Source organism: Astatotilapia calliptera, chromosome 11, assembly GCF_964374335.1.
Source record: "Astatotilapia calliptera chromosome 11, fAstCal68.1, whole genome shotgun sequence".
Lineage (NCBI taxonomy): Eukaryota > Metazoa > Chordata > Actinopteri > Cichliformes > Cichlidae > Astatotilapia > Astatotilapia calliptera.
Window position 1 is genome coordinate 37874240 of NC_137432.1, and position 19845 is coordinate 37894084.

The following is a 19845-nucleotide window of genomic DNA, read 5'->3' on the forward strand; positions in this document are numbered from 1 at the left end:
CTGATCCGATATTACGTATCGGTATCGGTCCGATACTGACGTAAATTACTGGATCGGATATCGGAGAGAAATAAAACATGCAATTTGATCCATTAAATATCAAAAAAGCACCTCACAAAACTTGCGACACGGCGTAACTCGGATCATAACCGTAGCACGTTGAAGCAGTAGCAGTGGTGTCGTGCCATCTCTAATTATAACAGTGGTGCTTGTTGTAAGTAGTTTTGAGAAGTTTCTGCCCTGGAGAGGATATTTGTGAGCCTGACAGCGGTCAGGACTGATTCTGGTCAGTACATGAATCGTTCGTGCAGTGAGAAATGGCTCGATGGTGACGGTTCAGACATGTCTTTGAGGCTGTCAGCGAAATGTACGCGGGGACTCTAAACTACCTAAACTAAAGGTGCTTAATGCTGCCTTTTCTGGAACTTTTCTGCTTCTCCTTCAGACTTCCTGTCCCGCCTCCACCATGAGTGACATCTACGAGTCCGCAGCCAACTCTCTGGGCTTGTTCAGCAGTCCCTGTCTCACCAAAGTGGAGCTCAGACTCACCTGTAAAGGGATCTCAGACCGGGACGCTCTGTCCAAACCCGACCCCTGCATTGTGCTCAACATGCAGTCCCACGGACAGTGGATGGAGGTAGGTGACCATGACAACCGCAGTGGTTTGTAATGGTTTTAATGGTGCGTTGTGCTGTTGTTTTGTACCTGTTTGCTAAAGCTTCAGATTGTTTTCGCATTAGTTTGGGGGTTTGTTTGAGTTTGAGATGCTGCGTCTCAAAAATCTCTTCACACATCAGCCAGTTCCTCAGCTGAGGTTGGAGAACGATTTCGAGTTTGGCTTCAGGTGAAGGTGAAGGTTGTTGCCTAGCAGCCGTCTCACAGTGAAGTAGTGAGGAACAGGTCGTCCATTTGTCCACGTTCACAGGCTGTCACCGTTTCTGTGACATTAGGAAGTAAAGCTCACGTCTGCGGCTTCTGTGCACACAAAGAGGGGGATGTGTTACCATAGCAACCAAGAACCCAGCGCATTAAAAGAAGTGGTGATCGTTGTAAACCACGATCTCTATTCAAACCTGACCCTCTAGTTTATTTTAAAAGTTCATGTTAGCGCCTAAACATAAAACAATCATACATTTTTAAATAATAATAAGCAATTATGTGTGGAAAAAATAAATAAATTAAGATAAGATAAGATAACTCTTTATTGTCATTGCACAGTCATACATAGTACAGTAGTACAATGAAATTGGAAAAACTGTCCTACGTCGGCACTACATATAACACAACACGACACGATATGACACATCACAACGTAACAAACAACACAACACAGTATATTAACTTAGTATAAAAAGAAGAATAAGTGTATGTGTATTGCACACTGTTATTATTGCACATTAATTATTATTGCACCTTGTTATAAATATAAATATTATTGTTATCGTTTTAAACATTGTTACCTCCCCCTAAAAAGTCCAGGGAGGTATCCAGTCAGGTCAGCTATTTACATTGATCAGGGCTATTGCCCTGTTGTAACAGCTGTCCTTGAGTCTATTTGTTCGGGACCTCAGCAGCCTGAACCTCCTGCCAGACGGCAGCAGCTTAAACACCCGGTGTCCTGGGTGTGTGCAGTCCCGTAGGATGCTGTGTGCCCTCTTGAGACAGCGAGTGCTGTACAGGTCCTTCAGGGAGGGAAGAGGATGTCCAATGATTTTTTGGGCCATGTTGATGACCCTCTGGAGTGCCTTTCTGTGTGCTGTGGTGCAGCTGGAGAACCACACACCGATGCAATATGTCAGCACACTTTCAATGGAGCAGCGGTAGAAGACGGTCAGCAGCTCCTTCTTCAGGTCCATTTTTCTGAGGATTCTCAGAAAGTGGAGACGCTGTTGGGCCTTCTTTAAGACCGCAGAGGTGTTAGAGCTCCATTGGAGGTCTGTGTCTATGTGCACACCCAGAAACTTGAAACTGGAGACCCTTTCCACGCACTCCACGTTGATGCTGACAGGCTGCAGCTCGGACTTCCTCCTTCTGAAGTCAACTACCAGTTCTTTTGTTTTGGTGGTATTGAGGTCCAGGTTGTTGTCTGCACACCAATCTGACAGCCTCTGAACTTCAGCTCTGTACGCCGTCTCATCTCCCCCTGAGATGAGCCCCACCACAGTGGTATCATCTGCAAACTTGATGACTGTGTTGTCTGGGTGGGAACTAACACAGTCATGTGTGTACAGAGTGTACAGTAGGGGACTCAGTACACAGCCTTGTGGAGAGCCGGTGTTGAGGCTGAGGGCTGAGGAAAGATGAGGCCCCACTCTAACTCTCTGTACACGGTCTGAGAGGAAGTCTCTGATCCAGCGGCAGGTGGTGGAAGGAAGTCCAATTTCCAGCAGTTTATCTATTAGTCTGTCCGGGAGTATCGTATTGAAAGCAGAGCTAAAGTCAACAAAGAGCAGCCTGGCGTAACGGCCCTGCACTTCCAGGTGAGAGATGGTGGTGTGGAGCGTTGTAGCAATGGCGTCTTCAGTTGATCTGTTAGCTCTGTATGCAAACTGGAGCGGGTCGAGTGTGGGTGGCAGGCAGGACATGATGTGACGTCGGACCAGTTTCTCAAAGCACTTCATTATAACAGGTGTTAGAGCAACTGGTCGGTAGTCGTTGAGGCTGCTAATGTTAGTACGCTTTGGCAGTGGGACAACTGTGGCTGACTTTAGGCACGGCGGGATGCAGGACTGGGACAGTGAAGTGTTGAAGATCTTAGTGAAGACCCCAGCCAGCTGGTCTGCACACTCTTTTAGGACCTTTGCGGTTACCCCGTCTGGTCCGGTGGCCTTCCTGGGGTTCACTGCCCTCAGTGTGCGCCTCACCTCATATTCCTGCACTATGAGGCTTGGGCTGCTGCTGTCCGATGTTTTTGCTGCTGCTGCCTCTGGTCCCTTCACCTCAAAGCGTGCGAAGAAGTGGTTCAGCTCCTCTGCAAGCTCCGCGTTACCCTCAGTCAACGTGGTATTGCCAGGTTTGTAGTTGGTTAAGTGCTGAACTCCCTGCCATACCTGTCGTGAGTTGTTGGTGGTGAAGTGGTCTTCGATCCTTCTCTTGTACGCTGCCTTGGCCTCTCTGATGCCTCTTTTCAACTGAGATCTGGCTGCACTGTACTGCATACCATCACCGGATCTAAAAGCGGCGTCACGTTGCTTCAGCAGGACCTGGACCTCTTTAGTCATCCAGGGTTTCTGGTTGGAATACACCCGGAGACGTTTGTCCACAGTGACACTGTTGACACAGAAGTTAATATATGAGAGCACTGATGTTGTGTGCTCTTCAAGGTCCTGATGTTCGAACACGCTCCAGTCCGTGTTTTCAAAACAGTCCTGCAGCTGATGTGATGCACCTTCTGGCCAGGTTTTCACAGTTTTTGTGACTGGGGGGGCTCTTCTCCTAATGTGAGTGTATGCAGGGATCAACAGCATGGACATGTGGTCTGACAAACCTAGATGTGGTAGAGGGGTTGCTCTGTAGCCTTTTTGGATGTTGCTGTAGGCTTTATCCAATGTGTTTTTCCCCCTCGTTGCACATTTAATATGCTGTTCAAATCTGGGGAATACTGACCTTAAATCAGCATGGTTGAAGTCCCCAGCTATAATGTGCACTGCGTTTGGATGGGAGTTCTGCTGGTTGCTTATTGTCTTGTGCAGCTCCTCCATGGCAGAGTTAGCATTAGCATCGGGTGGTACATACACGGCCGTTACCATGACAACAGTAAACTCGCGAGGTATGTAGACGGGTCTGCACTTCACAGTCAAGTATTCCAAATCCGGGGAACAGTGGCTGTCTACAGTCTTTGTGTTTTTGCACCAGCTGTCATTGGTGTAGATGCATAAACCCCCTCCTTTGATCTTACCGGAGTGGCCGTTCCTGTCGTGACGGTGAACCGTGCGGCCTGCTAGCTCAATAGCCGAGTCCGGAATTGATGGCTGCAGCCAAGTCTCTGTGAGTAATATTATGCTGCTGTCCCGTACACACTTATTGACTGCAATTTGTAATCTCAGTTCGTCGATTTTGTTGGTTATGGACCTGACGTTGGAGAGGAAAATACTCGGAAGCGGTGGCTTAAATGGCTGTTTCTTTAGCCGAGCTAGTGGACCCGCCCTGCAGCCACGCTTTTGCCTCCTTTGTTTACGTTTCCTCTTTGTCTTGCCGCTGGGAAGAACCAACCACGGAGACCCTGGAGCTCTTATTATGTCCTCCGGAATGCTGTGAAAGTGGTGGTAGTCCGATGTAATGCTCCTTGCACAGCGTAATCCCAAACTCAAAAGGTCCTGACGACTGTAGGTGGACTCTACTCGATGTATAATGATAAAAAGCACACACATCCACACAGATACACGTAGAGAAAGTAAAAAACAAAACACCGAACGTGAGGAGCAGTGAGCCGCTGCGTCTGTGCGCGCCGCCATCTTGGTCATAAATTATGAAAATGTAAATAGTTGCTCTAAAGTTTTAGCTCATTTTTTGTCGGGAGACTAAAAAAAAACATAAAAAGAAACATCAAATAAAAACGTGTTCATGTTACATATGCTGTCTGATGAAGTTTATAATTTAGAAAGCCACGAGGATGTTTCAGTCCTGTTCGGTGGGCAGACTCTCGGACCTCAGTGAGCTCGCAGGCTTTCTGCTTTGGAAACACTTGTTAGGATTGGGAGTGAGGATATCTAACACCTGAGGGTCATTAGTCGGAAGCAGGAATAGTAAAAATGACTCCGAGATGAAGAAGCTGCGTGCAGGAACACGAGGGCATTTTCCCTCTTTCGTTCTGCTCGTCGTTGCTGTGGACGGTTTGTGTCCAGCAGAGATGAGTGGATATTAGCATCTGTGTGGATTTTGTCCTCGCACATTATCATCTTTAATGTCAGTGCTGCTGATTAAAGGCACATCGGCTCCGAGTGCCTGCAGCGGGAGTGAAGCTCCGACAGGTCAGACCACCTTTTGTTTCTGCGCCTTCAGGCTGTGCTGAGCTCAAAGCCTGAAGCCTCGCTGAGTGCGTCCTGTAGGAGTCTTTAACGGTCTGAAAAGTGCTGAGAGGTGAACGAGCAGCAGCTGAGAAATAAACAAAGCGAGCCGCGAGGAACGAGAGTCAAATAAAGAGAAACTCACCAGCCTCTTTGTTGTCTTCCTCTGTGCTTTCTACTCGCTTCTTTTTAAGTCAAGTCTGATCATTCAGCACATCTTCAAACAGCAGAGGTTGGACCAACGTGCTCTCTGGGCACGCTCATTTGCATCCCAGCGCTCCGAGAATCCAGTTTGAGTACACAGAATTACCATAAAACAAGAAATAAAAAAATGTGAAACACAGCAGTAAGAACATTAAAGATAAGAATAACCACACAACAAAATTAAACCAAAATAAAAAACAAACAGTTAAAAACATCTGGAGTGAAGCGAGCCACCTCAGACCTGAGGCCGGTCTTTAAAATGCTCTGTTGGTGATCTGAGAGTAACAACAGCGAAGGACTGCTGGCCTTTGGCTTTTAGGAGAGAAGACAGAAGTGAGAGAAGCTGTTGGGACGCCGACCTCACAATAGAGACTTAAGAACAAATGACAGCGTTTTGAAATCGATCTATTTTCAAAGGCTCGTGCAGGACTGGTGTTGTCTGTTCTTCGTATTGAACCATCTGCAGTCGACAGAGAGGAATTAGACACAGCAAGCGCAGAGTTTTACGTGCAGCAAGCAAGCTGTCCTTCACAGCATCACTGACCTAAAATCAAGCAGCTGTCCATGAAAAGACTCAACCACAGGTTGGACGTATGTGGAGGGAGGATGCTGAACCTCGGTGAGGGTGAAAGTTTGGGGAGCTGAACAAAATAACTGCAGTGAACTTACCACATTTGTGTGGAGCGGGTGGAGTGCTGAGCTGCACCACTGTTACGTTATCCTTCGGTTTGCACTTTTAAACACAGACTGCATCACACAGACACAGGTGGATGCTCATCAGTGCTTACCAATGCTAGACTCAGACTTCCTGACATGCTGTTACTACAGTTATTACTGCAGTTATAACAGGTTGTCAATAATTTAATTCTCCACCTTTTAGTGCACATGTGGCCACTTCTGGTTCACACAGCTCACACAGCAAGATGGCGCTTCCTGTATGGCATCATGGTCCATGACCCAAGAGCTGAGGCCCAACTTTTACTTTGAAGGTGACCTGTGTCCTGTTTCCTGTTTGTGTTGCCCGTGTCACGGTGGACAGAGTGTCTGCAGAGAGTTTGCTTTAAGTCGGTGTATTCCATGAAATCTACGGGCATCCACACCCGTAACAGGTACGTTTTCTCCAACCAGTCAGAATATACAGTTTTCCCCAAACGATGGCTGCCAGACACGTGACATCACTTCCTGTAATGTCAAAAACCACGAGTTGATCTCTCGAATTCAAGTGCAGACTCAACAGTTTCCTCCTGAGTGGTTATGGAGTGGATGAAAACGGATTTTCCCCTCATTCGAATGTAGAGCCACCTGCAAACGGTGTGTGTGTGTGTGTGTGAGAGTGTGTGTGTGTGAGAGTGTGTGTGTGTGTGAGAGAGAGTGTGTGTGTGTGTGTGTGTGTGTGTATGAGAGAGAGAGTGTGTGTGTGTGTGTGTGTGTGTGTGTGTGTGTGTGTGTGTGTGAGAGTACGTGCTTCTCAGGTGTGTAATCAGGAGCTTTGGAGCTGGACTCAGGTGTTCCTGTGACAGACGGCTGTTATCTGTTTACTGCAGTGACGCTATAATAAGAGTGAAAACAGTCCTCTCCCTCCGCGGCGGCGCTCTTCTTCTCCTCTCAGATATCAGCCATCTGGAGGAGCATTTTTGGATGCAGCTCAGCTTCCTTATTGACACGACAGATGATGAAGGAGAAAAGTGATAGAATTCTCTGGTGGATTCTGTTTTTCGGGAGGCTCGGATGAGGTGTCGGGTCCAAACACAGTGGGACAGTAAACACAAAAATGAGCCTCTGCTGTGCTTCGTTCATGTCTCATTAATGCAGGAAGGTTTTACACAGTTGATGTGCACAGGCAGTACACGTTTAATGACCTCTGCGATGGTTAAAGAGCAGCGAGAGCTGAGCAAGAGGCTGCACGGTCTCTCTTCTGTAACAGCTGTAATTTAAAGCTCCACCTTTACTAAGAACAGCTGTTCCAGCCTCGTTCCAGCCTCATGATGTTTCTGTCCTTTATGGAGTGTCAGAAACCTTTTATGATAAACTGGATCGGTCTCACTGAGCACGCTCACAGAGACCACAGATCAGGCTGAGGAGTTTTCACCCCCGACCCCCTCAGAATCAGCTGATCTTTGATTAAAGGATAAAGTAAAGTGATTGTATAGAAGAAACTGAGGGAGGCTCTTCATCAGTTGTTATCTTGGGGACACTGACCGGGTCATTGTTTCTACCCGTGGGGCAGATGTTGTTGGAGTTCATTAGAGAGAGTGGAGTCCAGAGGGAGCTCCAACCGATCCAGCAGAAGGAATCAGAACACTCGACTGAAGCCGGAGCGAGTGTGCAGGTTTATAACCTTCTACTGTCCTGCTCTCTGACTGAGTCTCAGCTGCAGCTCGTCTTTTCATCACATCGGGGACTCGTTTGAGGCTGAGCAGATAAACAGCTGCTCACAAAGGGATGCCGGAGTGACGTCTTTTAGACGTTTTTGGACGTACAGATTTGGTCCACTGAAGGACAACGTAGGGCTGTTCGATATAACCATATATATCCATCGTTTCATTTTACGCTATCGTTTGTTTCGTGGTGTCGCAAAATAAAGTGTTTATGACAATATTTTTTCATGTTCTGATGTCACTGTAGCGGTTATTAATTTCTTAAAGTTCTCTCTTTCTCTTATATTTAATATCACCACACTACGGACAAGCGCCTGTTTTTATGCGTTGTCGTTAGCAACAACGACGGTAACACCACCGCGTGTCCGCTTGTTTATGTTCCACATAAACCTTTCACAATAAAGCTCAAGATCCTGTTGAGACTTTTCAAAATAAACTGAATCACATGAAAGAGCAGATTATTTACGGATGAGAAGTAAAAAATCTAAAAAATAAACCTTAGACCCAAACGTTAGAGCAGGCTTTTCCCCGCAGCACGCCGTGTAATAAATACTCACAAAGGAAACGGCGCCGTTACAACTTATGTCTAAAATGTATCGTTTCATGCATCGGTTAAAACACTCGCCTCCAGCTACACGACGCGCAGCTGGAAACACTTCATGCAAGTCGAGCTGCCCGAGATTCACAGACTTTACAGAAAATGGGTCACGGTTGTCTGGACGTCGTATAAATGTCCAGTATTGGTCACGGACCCGTTATAGACATGATGTGAGTCTATCCCACGTCCAGTGTTTGGTGGATGCAGTGTGCACGGCGCTGAGAGAGAGGCGAGGGCGGGCACGTGACTGAGAGCGTGCCCGATCACGATGTGTGCAGCCAGGGAGGCCTTTGCTCATCCTGCTGGTGCGCCGTGCACGGCTGCGACCTGAAGGCACGAGTGGCGTGCGGCCTGGACCCAGCACCTGCTCACAGCCCGGTGAGTTTTTTAGTTGAGTGCTGGTGTCTGACATGAAGGGAAGGCCTCAGGTTTCGGCCACTTCCTGCTCCCAGCTGGAGCCTTTCCTGCGTCGTCCTCTCCTGCAGCGTCATAATGAGATCATCTCCTTTTCAAATCTCTTTTTATGTAAATTTGGACTAAATCGTTTAATGATTGTCTTTATTTGAAAGCCCCCGCCGGCCTGCTGAGTAAACAAGAAAACGGTTAATATCAGTGCTAATAGTGTGTCAGCTCATCAGTGGGAAGACAAAGCGAGTGATTGTTGCTGATGGAGTGATTAAGGGGCGAGGGCACCGCCATTAAAACCCAATCAGCCTCCTCATCAGCAGCTGTGCGTTATTGTCACTTCAAACAGATTTTCCTCTTCTTCTTTCTCTGGGAAACGAGCGGCGCTCCGAGGAAACGCTCCTCTGTGAACGCCGCTGCTGTTTTAGCCTCTTTCAGCGCCTTGTTTTGGTTATCCTGCACGTTTAATCGCATTCTTATCAACCTGCGGCTGGAACGAGAGCTCATTTTGGCTCCACTGAGACAGGGTTTATTCCCCCCGGGGAGCTGGTGTTAATATAACCCGCCCTGCTGTGATTTTAATGCAGTCTGGAGTTTATGTGGGTCATTTTCACCCCCCTTCAGTCATAATTACAGCTGAAATGACCTCCTGTGCTTTTCCAGTGCCTTCTCCTTCCCTAATTTAAACACTAGATTTGAAAGAACTTCTGCCTGTCCTTCTTTTTGAATCAGGTCACCACGAGCACCTCCATGCTATCCTATCTGAGAGCCTGCATGAGAGAAAGAGTTCATTCTTTTATTAGAGCCAGACTCACTCCCACCGCTGCTCTGTTTGGACACTAAATGACATTTTAGCCTTTAATTATTTACATTTCCCTGAATCCTGCCTTTAAATATGTGCTGAACTACCTGCTGGATGCACGGACAGGTTTGTTCTGAGGAAATCTCAGAGCTTCTTGTGGAGCTGAATTCCCTCTGAAATGACCCACTTGTGACTGTGGAGGACGGCTGCAGTTCACGTCACGCCGTGTTTGCCCTCCAGCTCTGCAGCGCCTCCCTGAGGCAGTAGGAAGTATGACACACGATCCGTCTGAGCGCCTCATCGTTCCTAACATACGGTCCGCTACAAAAGACTGTTGAAGTCGGCTCATTTCTTCTAGTTGTTGGGTTGTGATTTGTCTTAAACCCACGTTTTACTTTAAAAAGCCAGGAAACCGTGCAGGGATGTTTTCACAGCAAATGGTTCTCCAAGAGCTTTTGGATTATGTAAGAACATCAAATACAGGTAAAATATTAAAGCTGAGTTATAAACCGCTTTAATGTCGCTTCTGTGTTTGGTGTGACGATGCTGAGTATCCATCCACACGGTCCGATTCAGCTGCATGACAGGAAACACCTCCTGTGGGACCCACCACAGCGGTGCTTAATTAAAACAGTCCAGTTTGTACAGCTGCTGTACAGGAGTAAACGATCTACTGGGACCAGAGCAGGTACGTTTATTCCTGCTGTGGACTGTGGGACGGCCTCGCTGCTGCAGGGTACGGCACTTCTGTTTTGTCACTTAACTCTGAGAGATAAACAAACAAACATCCTGATCGTGTGCTATCTCCCACCGAGGGAGGAATGAGCCAACATACAGAAGGATGGAGGCGATCGGCACACCGCCGCCTGCCTCGCCGCCTGCCTCGCCTCTGTGCTGGCATGTGTGCAGGACCTTGCTGCGACTGGGCCGGCGTTGTTCTCGCTGCTGTGGGGTTTGAGTCTCTGGGTGTCAGCGGGGATTATGATCCGGGTGAGCTCGGCTCTGCCGCAGCTCTTGATGCTCGTTCAGGGCCCAGCGATGCCAGTAAGTCATCAAAGTGTAATGATGGTTTTATTCTAATGTTTGCACTGAGGCTGTGGTTATAAATGTTTTATTGGCCCGGGGACTGTCTTTAGTGCTGTGGACGCCCCTCTCTCCTCCCTCTGGCTTCTTTCTCTCTCCCTCATGTTTTTAATTGAACTCTCCCTTCAGTTAAATCTAATCTAATTTCATCTGAAGCTGCCTGAGCTGTGTTTAGTCAGCTGTCGGGCTTCAGTTTGGACACTGACAGAAGCCAATGAGCAGATTTCCTTCAAAACTCGTGTCTTTAAAGCAGGACACACATGTTATTCATGAGTCTACAGCTGGGCAGTGTTTGTGTGTTACGTGCTGGATGTGTAACATGCAAACAGGTGCGACTGCAGCAGTTTCTGTCCTCTCTGACAGACGCAGAGTAAGTTTGAGAGTGCTGGCTCAGACAGCTGAGATGGTGACGTCAGCTGTGACATTTTCTGCTCGTCGCTCTGTCACTGAAATCTTCAGGGATGGAAGAGTGAAGCTTTAAGACGATAACACGACAAAACAGCTGCAAAGACACAGAATCAGAGCAGAGACACAGAAACTACAAAAACAGATACAAACACAGCGAGACACCGAGTGCCCGCAAAGAGACGCCAACCGAGCTCAAAGCGCAAAACAGACACGACAGAATAGAAATCATTACAGGCTCGGACATGTAAACTGCACTGGAGCTCAGTTTAACATTTATTAGTGTGGAAATCCTGCTCCTCACATACAAGGTCTTAAATAATCAGGCCCCATCTTATCTTAATGACCTTGTAGTACCATATCACCCTATTAGAGCACTTGGCTCTCGCTCTGCAGGCCTACTTGTTGTTCCTAGAGTATTTAAAAGTAGAATGGGAGGCAGAGCCTTCAGTTTTCAGGCCCCTCTTCTGTGGAACCAGCTTCCAGTTTGGATTCAGGAGACAGACACTATCTCTACTTTCAAGATCAGGCTTCAAACTTTCCTTTTTGCTAAAGCATATAGTTAGGGCTGGACCAGGTGACCCTGAATCCTCCCTTAGTTATGCTGCAATAGACGTAGGCTGCCGGGGATTCCCATGATGCACTGGGTGTTTATACACTCACCTGTTTAAAGTTTGCATTATTAGGGGCGTGGCCTCTTTGACTGACAGGTGGATGCAGTCGCTAACTGTGTGTTAACTAATCAGCTTATTCCCTGAACTGGACCGTTTGCGTCATTTCTAATGCAGCTATGTGACCATGAACACGGCTGCTGTAAGGTCCGGTCTGTCAGCTATCGTCCAGTGTTGCTGATAAAGTGATAAAACTCTGGTTTTTACTGACCTGTCCAACTTCAATCAAAGGAGTGAAATAACGTAAAGTGAGTGTAACCTCTTTGCTCCAAAAAGTCGTACACCCGCTTTACAAACGCTCCCGTGTCGTGTTGGCGTCGTTCTGCTGCGCAGGAAGGACGACCTGGGGCCCATTTTTCTGCTGACTCTGCAGAACGGCGAGGACAAATTTCTTAAAAACCACAAACACACAAAGGAGGGAAAATCACATGATCACAGAGGAAGATTCATTTTAACAGCGTTGACACTAAAGACCAAAGAGGGGCTGTTTATGTGTGCAGGGCTGTGATGAAGCCTGCTGTAAGACTCGCTCAGACCTGGTTTCTGGTCTCTGTCGTCCCACTTTGTGTTTTTATTTTTAGCCGTCTGGAAATCCAGATGAAATGTCGCTCGGTGTCCGCACAGACACACACCCCTCCTCTTCCTCCCCTCTCTTCTCTCTCCACACTCGCTCTTATTCTTCCCCTCGTCCCACTTTCGTCTTCGCTTCATCTCTGAATGTCTGGCTTTCTGTTCAGGTTCGCGTCTTTCTGCCGAACGTTGAAGAGGAGGTGGGATGGCGTCACGGAAGAGTCTGAAGAACGATTTTCTCTCTTTGTCTCGGCAGAGCTGAGATGTGGAGAAAGACGATGCTTCTTGTTCTTCAGATGCAGATTAGATCAGACTTTGAGGGATTGTGTGTTTCCTGAGATAGATGACAGGACCTTTGTGCACTTCACATCTAGAATCACAGCACGTGTTTCCCGGCTTTCTTTCCACTTCTCAGTTTTCTGATTGTTTGGCTGAAAATAAAAATGCAAACTTAAACAGAAGCTGTGTGAGCTTTAGATGCAAACCACTTTCCTTTGCATTTCAATTTGAAGCTCTCGTCATCCGCTGAGACTTCATGTTAATGTTTGGCTGATCTCTCTCAGGTCCATCTCTGCACCTCTGAACTGCTTTCAATGCAGATTAATCAGAAATAAATGAGATTTTAGAGATTTTGAACGTGGCTGTTGTTTCAGAACGTGCTGATCTGCTGGATTTTCCCACATAACCATCTCTGGGGTTTACAGGAAGTGATCAGAAGCTGTGTGATGATGTCATGCCAATATGACCAAATTCTGTGAGGAATGTTTTCAGCGCCTCGCTGAATCTTTGTCACGAAGATTTAAAGCAGCTCTGAAGACAAAAGGGTGTACCTAATGATGTGGCTATGAGTGCATACAGACAGGACTGAATGCACAATTAGGCACAAAAGGGAACAATTTGAAGTTCTCATTATCCGCAGACAGAACAGGAACACAGACAATATAATAACCGCAGGTGTCGCCCCCTGCAGGCACTAAAAATACTGCAGGTTTAAGCGGTTTGAGCCCTTTTGTTTGGTTCAGAAACTCCATCTTTTATAAGACGATGACACAGAGGTAGGAAATCAGTGGGAGGAGTCAGACAGGAAGACACAAGGAAGAGGAACTGTCAAAGTAAAACAGGAAATGGAAACCAGGAAGACGGACACGAGAAGCCAACTAGAAACTAAAATCAGGATATGGAAAAAAATCAAACCTCTTCCATGATCGCCACAATAAAGTGCCCTGTGGGGATCTATTGTAGTTGAATATGATGATATTAGTGATATGATGATAGTGTACCGCATGTTATCACGGCTCCAGCAGCAATAAAGACTCCGTAGATTATCCGATGGTCGCGATGAGATTTAAATTAAATTTGTATGTAAATAACAAAGTGTGCACGGCGTCCTTCAGCCTGGTGTTCTTTGTCTTTGTTACAGATCTAATTTAAAACAATGGCAGCTGTGTTTTTGTCAGATTGTAATTTTAACTACGAATCTTCACACCTCCCTTTCACACAACCCCCACAATCCTCTCATCACGCTCAGACGTATATATGAATGTGCATTAAGACCACATTTTATTTTTATAGTGCTTTTTTGCTGCTGCTTCATTAGAGAAGCTGTGAACAGGAGACGAAAGACGTGAGAAAAGTATATGAACACGGCTCAACATTAAAGTAATTCGCCAGTTTTCCTGTAATAGACCCGCCTGTTTCAAAGCTCCGAACGCTCGTTGTAGTGCGACAGGGAAGAAAGGTTCACTTGGATCTATTTACAGACACATTTACAGAAAGATGCATTTCAGAGGCTTCGAGTGTTTTTGTGCTGCTGCAAAGAAGATTTCTCTGAGGAGGAGTGACAAACCTCTCCATCTTATCTAAACACAAATGCAGTGCATGTGGTTCCTGGGATCATATAAGTACAAGCTGTGTGTGTGGACATCAGGTTTAAAGCATTTAGATCAGGGTTGTCAAACACGAGGTCTGTGTAGCCCGTCTGGTCCGTTTGAGGCAGATTCACTCGGGCCGTCGGTCAAAGTGAAAAACGGCTCAAAGAAATTGACAGGTGTGTTTGTTTTGGTGACTTCGTTAGCAGGTGCGGGTCGTACCTGCAGCCGTGGGGAGGCCCACCATGACATCACCGCCACACTCTCTCACTGAGATGCTTAAAGTGATAGTTGAACAGGTGATCTGAGACTCACCTGGAGGACCAGAGGAAAAGGTTTTGCTCCTGATGCTTTCTTTAACAAGCACGAGGCGTTCAGTCTGTTATTTGTGGTCAATTTCTTCCTTTGTGGTTTTCTTCTCCCTTTACTGCCCCCTACAGTTCAGACTCTTGGGGCAGGCTGACGATGTTAGCGAGTGCCACAAGAAGTTTGATTTAATGTTTTGGTGGAAATAAAATAAGTTAATGGCGCTGACACACTGAGGCGTGTCACAGGCTGGGTCTCAGTACATTTTGTATTCGTCTCATTTTAGATTTGTGATTAGTTCATGTGTCGTTCCTGTTTAGCTTTTACTTGAGGTTAAAGGCAGTCATTATTTATTGTTTCCTTGGTTTCTGTGTTTGGGTTCTTGTGTCGTTTATCGCGTGTTAGGTCTACTAAGCTTGTGTTGTCATGTCTAGTTTCAGTGTTTCCTGTTTTATTTTGAAGGATTCTCGTGTATTTAGTTTCACTTCCCCTGTGCTGTCACTGGGCTCATGTCAGTCAGCTGTTCGTGTGTTCCTCTGTTTTCAGTGTGTCATTGTCAGATCGTCTGCTTTGTTTTCAGGCCAAGAGTTTGTGTCAAGTTTTCTCATGTCAGGTCCTGTTGTTTTTATTTAATTCAGCTCCCGGTTTAGTTTATTGTTAGTTTTGCCTTTTGTTTGCAGTTATTTGGCTCGTTTGTGGTTATCCAAGTCACGTTTTGTTTCATCTGCATTTGGGTCCATCTTTCCCTCTGCACACAGTCAGCCCCCTGATTGTGACAGGCTGTCAGGTGTACCTGAGGATAATGACCTGGATGTGATGTTTGGGCTCATCGTCCCGCTGCAGGATCTCTGCTCTGAGGCTCTGTTACAGGTGAGCTGCTCAGGCTGCTGCAGCCTGTCTGTCGACTAACACAGCGCCTGGGTCAATCAGGGTCTCCGCCATCATCATCGTCGTCGTCGGATGTGAAGCAGAATTTGCTCATCGTCTCTCCTGTGAGTCTGACCTGCTCTGTGTGTGATCCTCAGCAGACGAGTCAGCGCCGACGTGATGAACATGTGGAAACAACAGAAACATGAGTTTGTCTCCTGGAAACCCAAAGAAGCGAAATGCTGCTTTCATAGTTGGTGCTGAAGTCTCTGCCTTTGACTTTTGGCTCGATTTGGTCGATTTTCTCCAGAAGCTTTTGTGTGTTTGCAGCTTCACATTAATGAGAAGAAAAAGTGTAACCGTGGCGTTTCTGCTGAAGCAGCTCTCTGATTGGCTCAACAGATTTACTTCAGTTTTGTCTTCACCTGGACGACCGAGTCATTTGTTAGATGTGTTTTTTGTGAGGATCTACAGGTGTGTTTATTAATATTCGTGTAACTGATCTGAGCTCTGCCTCATTTTTGACCTCAGATCAGTGGGAAAAATGTTATTTTCACTTTAACTTTGAGCAGCTGAAAGAGGAACGACAGGTAGATGGAACAGGTCTGCTCAGCTTCAGTGCTCACGTACTTTCTGTTTTCCTGTCTTCTTTTCTAATCTGCTCCTGACTTTATTTTTGAGGCTGAACACATTAAAGATACCATCAACCCTTTTAAGCACATAACTAGTTTTAAATCCCGGTAGAATTGCAACCACATAAGCTAGCGCAATAATTAAAGCACTGACAACAACAAAAACATTATAATCCAGAAACGCACTTTGCTGATCTGATCAGCTGCTCATAGCACTTCCTACGTTGGAATAACGATTGGCCCCAACCAATCACAGCAGATGGCCCCGCCCCTCCCTGAGCCTGGTTCTGCTGGAGGTTTCTTCCTGTTAAAAGAGAGTTTTTCCTTCCCACTGTCGCCAAAGTGCTCATAGGGGCTCATATGATTGTTGGGTTTTTCTCTGTATCTATGAAGCGCCTTGAGGCGACTTTTGTTGTGATTTGGCGCTATATAAATAAAATTGAATTGAATTGAATAAACATCAGTGCAGACTCGCACACGTCCGCCATTACCTGCCAAAAGTGGAAGTGACGTCACTCAAAAATGAAACTATGAAGACACTCAAAATAAATTTCCTGTGGTTGGAAATTATTTTGTGCAACTTTTTTGCATTTACAGTTTTGAGGAATAACAATAATAATAACAACAACAATAATAATAATAATAATAATAATAACAACAACGACAACAATAACAATAATAATACAATAATAATAACAACAACGACAACAATAACAATAATAATACAATAATAACAACAACAACGACAATAATAATAATAACAATAATAATAACAACAACAACAACAATAGCAATGATAATAATAATAATAACAATAATAATAATAACAACAACGATGACAACGACAACAACGACAACAACAACAACAACAATAACAACAATAATAACAACAATAACAATAATAATAACAACAACAACAATGATAATAATGATGATGATGATGATGATGATGATGATGGATTGCATTTATAGAGCTTTTCGAGACCCTCAAAGCGCTGTACAGTTCCACTATTCATTCACTCTCACATTCACACGCTGGTGGAGGCAGCTACCTCTGACATTTCTGTAACTACAAATATGTGTAAAATAAAAGAACAAACCAAAAACGATTTTAATTTTTATTGCAGTTTATGTAGTTACTCTGGACTTAATGCAAACATATGATTCAAATCTGGGCTGTAACGGTTGTATTGATGTACAGCAACTTGAAATGTTTGAAAAAATGGCAGCATGTAAGAATATAAAGAGAAGGTAAAAGTTCAGATTTGAAAAATGATTTCCTGTGCGTGCACATCAGTGACAGTGACGGCGTGCTGGACTTTGCTCGAGCTTCGGTTTTCCGCACTCTTCACACGTGGTTGTGGTTCAGGAAGCGAGCGCAGAGCGCTTCCATCACCGCGCTTTGCAGCAACACCATCCCAGCAGAAGCCAGCGTATCCATGACGGTGATTGTGACTCATGAATGATGTCACACAGTATTTCTGCTTTGATTGGTGCTTTCTAAGAAAACAAACATTTTGGGGCCTGACGACACCCCAGGCTCTGGAACTGCACCTCAGCTCCGTGGACTCTTTTAAAAAGCAGCTAAACTCGTTCAACACTCGGTGTTTATATTTTTAGCCTTGTTGTTGTTGTGAATCACTTTGTGAGTTTTATCTGTTATATTAATAACATTTTACTGGAACGGACGCGGCCTCGCAGGCATGGCACAGGAGTGGCATCCATCTGATCAGGGATTTGTTCTTTGGCATATTTGCATCCTTTGAATAACTACCAGGGAAATTTACTTACACACACACACACACACACACACACACACACACACACACACACAAACACACACAGTGTAGATAATAAGGACATCATTTCCCAGATTTATGGATTCATTTGTGAGATGTTGCCTCATCAGCAGACCCTTTCAGATGGATGCTGACACTAGCTGTGCATCGCCTCCATTACACTAAAGTGAACTCATGAATCAGCTTCAATCCTCCTGTTGTGCTCACGCTCAGTGCTCAGTGCATTCTGGCTTTTAGTCGGATCCTCTGACTGCCGTCATTACTGTGAGAGCTTCAAATGCTACCTGCTCAATAATTATCTATAACGCCGTTTCTCTCGCTCTTCATCTTATTTCTGTAAACTGGAACGTCCTGAGTCCCCCTCAGGTGGCCCAGGGATGTGACATTTGAGGTTTGGGAAATTAAATATGAACTAAAAGGAACCAATGATGAGTTTAATGATGATGATGATGATGTGTGTGTTTCTTTTTGTTGAGTTTTATATCCTCATCATATGTCATTCATATTCACACACAGACCGTATCTGGACAGAACGGTAATATGTGGTAATCTGAGTATTACTGTATAATATGACTACACTTAATAAAGAAAAAAAGGAAGTCTCTCAGGAAGTGCCCGCCCCTCAGCTTCCAGATGAGCTTCATGGATGAGATGATGTGTGAGAGGAGAGCAGTTTGAAGGTTTGAACATCCTTCGCGTTCTGTCCCGTGTTGTTCTGTTTCCGTCTGCTGACGCAGACGCCATGGCGTGAGGAGAATGTGGACCCAAATGCAGCCACAGAGACGAGGGTGGATGATAACGAAAAGTGAGCCTTTATTTCTGGCAAAACACTGCAAACAGGAGGAAGTGAGAGAACTAACAAAAGCCCAGACTGGGGAAAACTAAGCATAACACATAACCTGAGGACGAAGACCAGAAGCAAGGACTGAGAAACCAGGAAATGCAGAGGCAGCACGGAGGAAGATGGAGGAACGGAGGGAACACAGCTGTGAACAATAAGACATGACGAGACCGGGAGGAAGCAAAACCGAATACACTGACACGGGACGCAGACTGTCAAAGTAAAACAGGAAACACATGAACACAGAGGCAACGACGACTAGACGTAACACAAGGGACACAAAGGAGGCGCAATAACAAAACCTGAAGAGCAAAAAACACTAAACAATGGCTAAAGGACATGAACCCAGTAAATCACAGAATGCAGATAAATGCAGCACAAACCACCGAGTCTCCAGACACCAGGGTCACGTTTGCATGTTTCAGGTTCTGCAGTGAGGACGGGTTCTTGTGGTCTGTGCTTATTCAGTCTCTTGGTGTTGTGGGACGCCTCCTCGACCCGGATGTTCTCCCAGTGTTGCTCGGTCTCAGCTCTGGGAGGGGGGCGGGGTCTGTTCTGGTCCCGTTGTTCCAGGTTTCAGCTTGGAGTCCAGCCCGGTCCAGTCCAGAACTCGGTCCTTCAGGGTTGCTGTCGCAGCTTTGGTGGCTCGCTTGGCAGCGTCCAAAGCCTTGCTCATGGGCACGTGTGGAAAATTAAACATTTATTGGCTTCCATGTATTAGACAGTGCTGCAGGTGCAGGTATGAAACGCTTGTCTTCAGTTTTTCTCCCTGAAACAAATTCAGATTTCATCTCTCACAGTTCAGACTCTTTGCAGTGAAACGTGCAGCAGCTGAATTTATGATCAGAGCGGGACCTTCAGCTTCGTGCTGACATCTTCTCTTTATCATAAACTGCTCATTTGTTTTACAGAGGAAACAAAAAAGCCTTGACGGATGCTTGAACGCTTCTGTTTCTGACTAATGAGAGACGCCGAGACTGCAGATCTTCAGGACCTTTTGTTTTCACATCAAACTGCTGAGCGAACCTGTGGGATGATTTCCTGCTTTCAGATGTTTCGGAGCCAGCGGAGCTCTTACACTCGTTCTCAGACACTCGCAGGACGTCGGGTTTCCTCTCACGCTCCACGCTGGATTTCTTTTCAGCTGATTCACCATCTGTCCCTTATAACGAGGAGACGAGGATGACTCTGACTGTTGGACGAGGACTTCGACTGCACGCAGCTTCTCAGCAGCTCGCTGCTAATTTAAGACTTCATCACTTCCTGACCACAATCGCTTTCCTGCTCTGACTTATGGATCAGATCTCACACTGTGGTCCTTAGAGCTGCACGTTTTACACCAGGGGGAGTGTGGACTCACACAGTCAGTCACACACTGACTGTGTGAGTCAGTAGGAGAAAAAATGACGT

The 19845-nt window shown here is 45.9% G+C and overlaps 1 protein-coding gene across 2 annotated transcripts in view; it reads left to right on the plus strand.

Moving 5' to 3' along the window:
* Positions 1 to 19845, plus strand: part of cpne4a (copine IVa) — a 99087-nt gene that overhangs the window by 19379 nt on the left and 59863 nt on the right. For both annotated transcript variants that reach the window (XM_080308601.1, XM_026183902.2), the window contains exon 2: positions 446 to 637. In XM_080308601.1, the coding sequence (XP_080164727.1) occupies positions 467 to 637 (171 nt within the window). In that variant the 5' untranslated portion in view covers positions 446 to 466. The remainder of the gene's footprint in view (positions 1 to 445; positions 638 to 19845) is intronic.